Source organism: Orbicella franksi, chromosome 7 (genome assembly GCF_964199315.1).
Source record: "Orbicella franksi chromosome 7, jaOrbFran1.1, whole genome shotgun sequence".
NCBI lineage: Eukaryota > Metazoa > Cnidaria > Anthozoa > Scleractinia > Merulinidae > Orbicella > Orbicella franksi.
The window spans coordinates 31683187-31688627 of NC_138151.1; the positions used below are offsets into that span (position 1 = coordinate 31683187).

Below are 5441 nucleotides of genomic sequence, written 5' to 3' on the forward strand. Positions count from 1 at the left end.
GGCCACGCAGCATCAAGCGAGTGTCCCCGCCAGCACTACCACAGCACTTGGTCAGGTTGACCATCTGGTGAACGAGGAGATTTCAAACCTCATTCAACCCACAGGTACGCAAGGCGCGGATCCACCTCTTTCTCCCTTGAGTGTTGGGGATGAACCGCGCCAGCTTTTTACCAGCATTGGCGCAGATTTAGGTGCTAGAGTTAGCTCAAAAACGAAAGCAAAAATTTGGGCTCACGAATACATAGATTTTGGTGTGTTGTTGTCAGTAGCTCCTCCCCGTGAGCGGTATGCCTTATCTATGAGCTCCCCTGGTGGTGTCTCGGGTCAACCCCACCTAGCTCTTGAGCCTTATCACACGCCAAAGAAGGTGACAACTATTCAGCAGTGGATAACTGCCTTTAACATTTTCGTCACGATTTATTCGGAGAAAGCTGCTGATGACGCCCCAAAGTTGATGAAATATTGTGAAGTGGTGCGTGATCTTTCTCATAAATCGGCTGCCTGGCTTTTTTATGACGAGCAGTTCCGCTACTTAAGACAATCTGCATTTCACCGTTACCCTTGGGATCAAATCCACTGGGAATTATGGCTTAGGGCGATGTCCAATATTTGCGGCAAAACTCCATCATCCGCAGGTGCGGATAAGGCCTACGCACCAGTCCGTTTTCGACCTTCTACCAGCAAATTTCCCAAAGGGACATGTTGGACATTTCACGCCGGTATGCAGTGCAGGGGATGCCAATATGAGCATGTCTGCTTTAAATGCAATGCAAAACATCCGGCAAGTCAATGTCAGGTTTCCTCAACCCACCAGCGCCCCGATGTCGGAAAATCCGGATCACAACTTATTAATCCAAGTGTTGGACAGCTAGCCAGTCACCCCCGTAAAAGCGGACCGGTTTGAGAATTTATTGGCTGGTTATAGTCCAGCCTTAAAAACCTTATTAGTTGACAGTTTTCGGAACGGTTTTCGAATTTCTTACATCGGCGAATTATCTTCTTTTGAATCTCCTAATTTGCAAAGTGCCCTCCAGAATCCGGAAATTGTTTCCTCAAAATTAATGAAGGAAATCGAAGCTGGTAGGGTTGTGGGACCTTTCAAGGCTCCACCTTTTCCCAGTTTTCGTACTTCGCCCATTGGCATGGTTCCCAAGAAAGCTCCTAATGAATTTAGATTAATTCACCATTTATCATACCCAAAAGGTTCGTCTGTAAATGATTCCATTCCTGACGAATGTTCATCAGTCTATTATGCTACTATTAGTGATGCCATTCATATTTTAAAGAAATTAGGTGCGGGTTGCTTTTTGGCTAAAACGGATATTAAGTCCGCATTTCGTATAATTCCTGTTCACCCGTTGGAGTACCCGTTACTCGGTATCAAATGGGCAAATGAATACTATTTTGATCGTTGTCTCGCTATGGGACTAAGGTCTAGCTGCGCGATTTTCGAAAAGTTCAGTTCTTCTTTAGAGTGGCTTGCCATGCAACACTTACATGTCTCTGCCGTTTTGCATATTTTAGACGACTTTTTGTTTATTGCGCCAAGTAGAGTTAAATGCGGTGAAGACCTTCATAAGTTTCTCGATATGCGTAACTTTCTTGGAGTCCCAATTGCCCAGGACAAAACAGTGGGACCGAATACCACTTTACAGTTTGCTGGTACAGAGCTCGATTCTGTGCGGCAGGAGGCCAGGTTGCCGTTAGACAAGCTTACCAAATGTCGTACCTTACTACATCACTTTCACAAGAAACGCTCCGTCACTGCGCGAACTGCAGTCTTTAATTGGCCTGTTAAACTTCTGTTGTTCTGTCGTCATCCCAGGCCGCGCTTTTTTACGCCGCTTAATTGACCTTACCAGCGGTCTAACAAGCCCTTATCACCACATCCAATTAAACAGAGAATCTAAACAGGATATCCGTATGTGGTTAACATTTCTAGATAATTTTAATGGGAGGGCATTTTTTCCGTCGGACCGCTGGGAAACTTCCTCTACACTTGAATTATATACAGATGCCGCGCCATCTAAAGGTTATAGTGCGGTATTTGGTAGGCATTGGTTTGGCGGTGCCTTTCCGGATGCATGGCACCGTTTCAACATCACTTTCCTCGAGCTTTTTCCCATTGTTTCAGCTGCCCACATATGGGGGTCTAGTATGACCAATCGCTGCGTGCTATTTTTCACAGATAAAGCTGCCCTAGTAGATATTATAAATAAGCAGACCTCTAAGCATAAGTTAGTCATGGTTCTACTACGTGACTTGGTTCTTAGTTGTCTACGCTATAATATTTTATTTCGTCGTCGGCATGTTCCCGGCCTGCAGAACAGCCAAGCCGATTACATCTCTCGCTTTCAGGTCGAGAGCTTCAAGGTAATAGCGCCACAGGCAGACGAATTACAAACACCAGTGCCAGCGAACCTTCTACCGGAGAGTTGGTCACTCATTTGAGAGATTTATAAGGCTTCGCTCTAACGTTTACAATTTTGTGGCCTTGATACCAGTCGATACAAAGGCCAGAGCTTTCGAATTGGGGCTGCTTCGCTCGCGGCTGATAAGGGTTTCTCAGATGCGCAAATCCGCACTCTTGGCCGCTGGAAATCTGATGCTTTCAAAATATATATCCGCTCTGAACGCCTCCAAGCTAATTAAGTTAAACATGTCATTAGGTCACGCACCATTGAAACACTTTTACACCTTTTTCTATTTTTCTTCAGTCTTAGAAATGTAGGTCAGACATGGGCTGCCACTATTTCTGACGCATTATTTAGTACTATGATCAAGACTGTAGTCATTGTTGACGACCTTGTAGGTCAGACAAGGGCTGCTACATTTTTCTGTCGTCAATTATTTTAGTTTTGGTGGATTTTTTTGTTCATACGCGATGTCGGAAACTGAGGTCAGACATGGGCTGCTGCGGTTTCCGTCGTCACATTACTTTTTCTGTTGTGCGTCATTGCGTGACAGCAACGTGGGTCAGACATGGGCTGCCATAACTTCAACTTTATTGCTTCCATCACCTATTACAATATATACTATAAATCGCCTAATATTACTATTTTGTTGATACAAAACAAGTGACGAGGGAGTCTATAGAAAAGGAAAAAAAAAATGCGTGAAATTATAGATCCGTAATTTGACATTTATCAACTAAGTGATAATAATTATCAAACTTGAAACAACTCGAAATATCTTATGAAATAATCAACGAAGCAATAAGTAGCAAAAGCTTATTTTATAAAAGGGGTATTTCGCCACTGCTGCTATCTTTGTCTATTATAGATCTTTTTATGTTATTCTTAAATATATTGAAAGATTTGATTTTTCGTGTTTTGATGTCTATACTATTCCATATTTTTGGACCTTGAAAGGCCAAGGAGTATTGGCCAAGTGTAGTTGATTTACGTGGGAGATGACTGTCATCTGCACGTCGTGTACCATAACTATGTATTTGATAATTTGCTGAAAAGATGTCTGACAAATTTTTTGGAAGTTGATTATTGTAAAACTTGAACATAAAAAATATGAAATTTCTAGCTTATTTATCTCTCGTACTTTTAATATTTTTAGTTCCTTAAAGACATTTTCTGTAATCTCTCTATACTGAATTTTAGCTATAGCCCTGATTGCTCTTTTCTGAAGTATTACTATTCTAGATAGTCTAGTAGGATAATTGTTGGCCCATATGACATTACAGTAATGTATGTAAGGGTAAACAAGAGTGTAATATAAGGTTTTGGTCGTTTCTTTGGTTAAAAATTGCCCTACTTTAAACATAATTCCAATATTTTTTTTATATTTTACTTGTTATCAAGCTAATATGAGGTTTCCATGTTAGTTTTTCATCTATAACTGTGCCAAGAAACTTACATTCCCTAACTCTGTCAATGATGTTCTCGTCTATCATTAAATTTATAGTCTCATTCATGTTTTTTCTGTTTGAAAATAACATGTAAGTTGTTTTAGAAATATTTAAAGATAATTTATTTGCTTTGAACCATAGAGAAAGTTTAGTTAACTCACCATTTGCTTTTGTAAGTAACTGGTTTAGACTTTTAGTTTTGTAAAATATGTTGGTGTCATCAGCAAATAATGTGAAGGAAAACACATTTGAGGAAGCACTTATGTCATCGATGTATATCAAGAATAGGAGTGGCCCAAGTACTGACCCCTCTGGAACCCCACATATTATGTCTGACATTTCTGAGTCTACTCCTTTGAATTGTACATACTGCTTTCTGTTAGATAAGTAGTTCTTAAACCATAAGTGTGGTATACCTCTGATTCCATAATGTTCAAGTTTGTTCAATAGGATTGTGTGGTTAACTGTATCAAAGGCTTTTGCGAGATCTAAAAAGATACCTATACAGTATTCGCCATTGTCAATTGCAAAATGTATTTTTTCTACAAAATCTAAAATTGCCATCGCAGTAGAGTGTTTTTGCCTGAAGCCATACTGGTTTTTGTTTAAGATGTTAAATTTAGTTAAATAATCTATAAGTCGATTGTATACAACTTTCTCTAAAATCTTTGAAAATGAAGGTAAGATTAGCGGCTGAAGGGGAACTCGACTGGTTGTCTGGTTAAAGTGGATTTCTTTGCCATCAATGATGCTAGACAGTTGTCGGCTGCTCGTCTTCGTTCCCGGGGTTGTAGGCTTCAACGCTTTATTCTTGTCGATGGCCATTTGTTGTTATTATTTCGGATTTTGGAACTCCCTAGGCCTTCAGCTTTCTGACCACCGTTTTCCGGACTGAGTGGTTGGATAATCTGTTTTAGGGACCCACGTTGGTAATCGATTCCGTCTTGTTTACACACGAAGGCGTAAAACCGCTCGAGTACTTCATTCAACTGCTCAGGAAGAATCATCTCCAGGTATCTCTCAAGGCTATTTTCGCCACACCACTTCTCAAAAACCCTCACCCAGGTAATTGTGCTCTATCGCGTATTTAAGTTTTCTGCCGCTTCTTTTAATTCCGTAACTTCTTCAATGGTCACCGTCTTAAATCTCAACGCCATCTTGGCAATAATCGAAATACAAGAGATGTTGCCACGGCAATTTTATAATTTCACATGTGACATTATAAATTAATGCTAAAATTTCGCGCCAAAATTAAGGAGTACTTTGTCACCCATGATGTTCAATATGTTTTAAATTCCTCTACTGATACTAGGTGGAAGATTGTATTCACCAAGTTTGAAGGATCTGAAGGGTGTAGCTTAGCTAGAAGACGCTCAGTTAATTTTCCATACATTTGTCTGTGTTTTTTTTTCCCGCGAACCGCGTCCACCCAGCCAAATTTACAGACAAATGTATGGAAAATTAGCAAAATAAACCGAGCGTCTTCTAGCCAAGCTACATCCTTTAAACCTGGAAACACAATCCTGTACCTAATAGTTTAACGTTCCGATTCACAACTTGTGTAAAATTCGATTTTGGA

At 40.3% G+C, this 5441-nt stretch overlaps 1 protein-coding gene across 1 annotated transcript; it reads left to right on the top strand.

Moving 5' to 3' along the window:
• The first annotated feature begins 1061 nt into the window (after positions 1 to 1061).
• On the top strand, positions 1062 to 1853 carry LOC145493732 (uncharacterized). Its single transcript, XM_081473190.1, has one exon. The coding sequence runs from the start codon at positions 1062 to 1064 to the stop codon at positions 1851 to 1853; it is 792 nt and encodes a 263-aa protein (XP_081329316.1).
• Positions 1854 to 5441: the final 3588 nt, after the last annotated feature.

Coding starts and splice junctions, on each gene's coding strand:
- LOC145493732 (XM_081473190.1), top strand. CDS start 1,062: ATGAAGGAAATCGAAGCTGGTAGGGTTGTGGGACCTTTCAAGGCTCCA.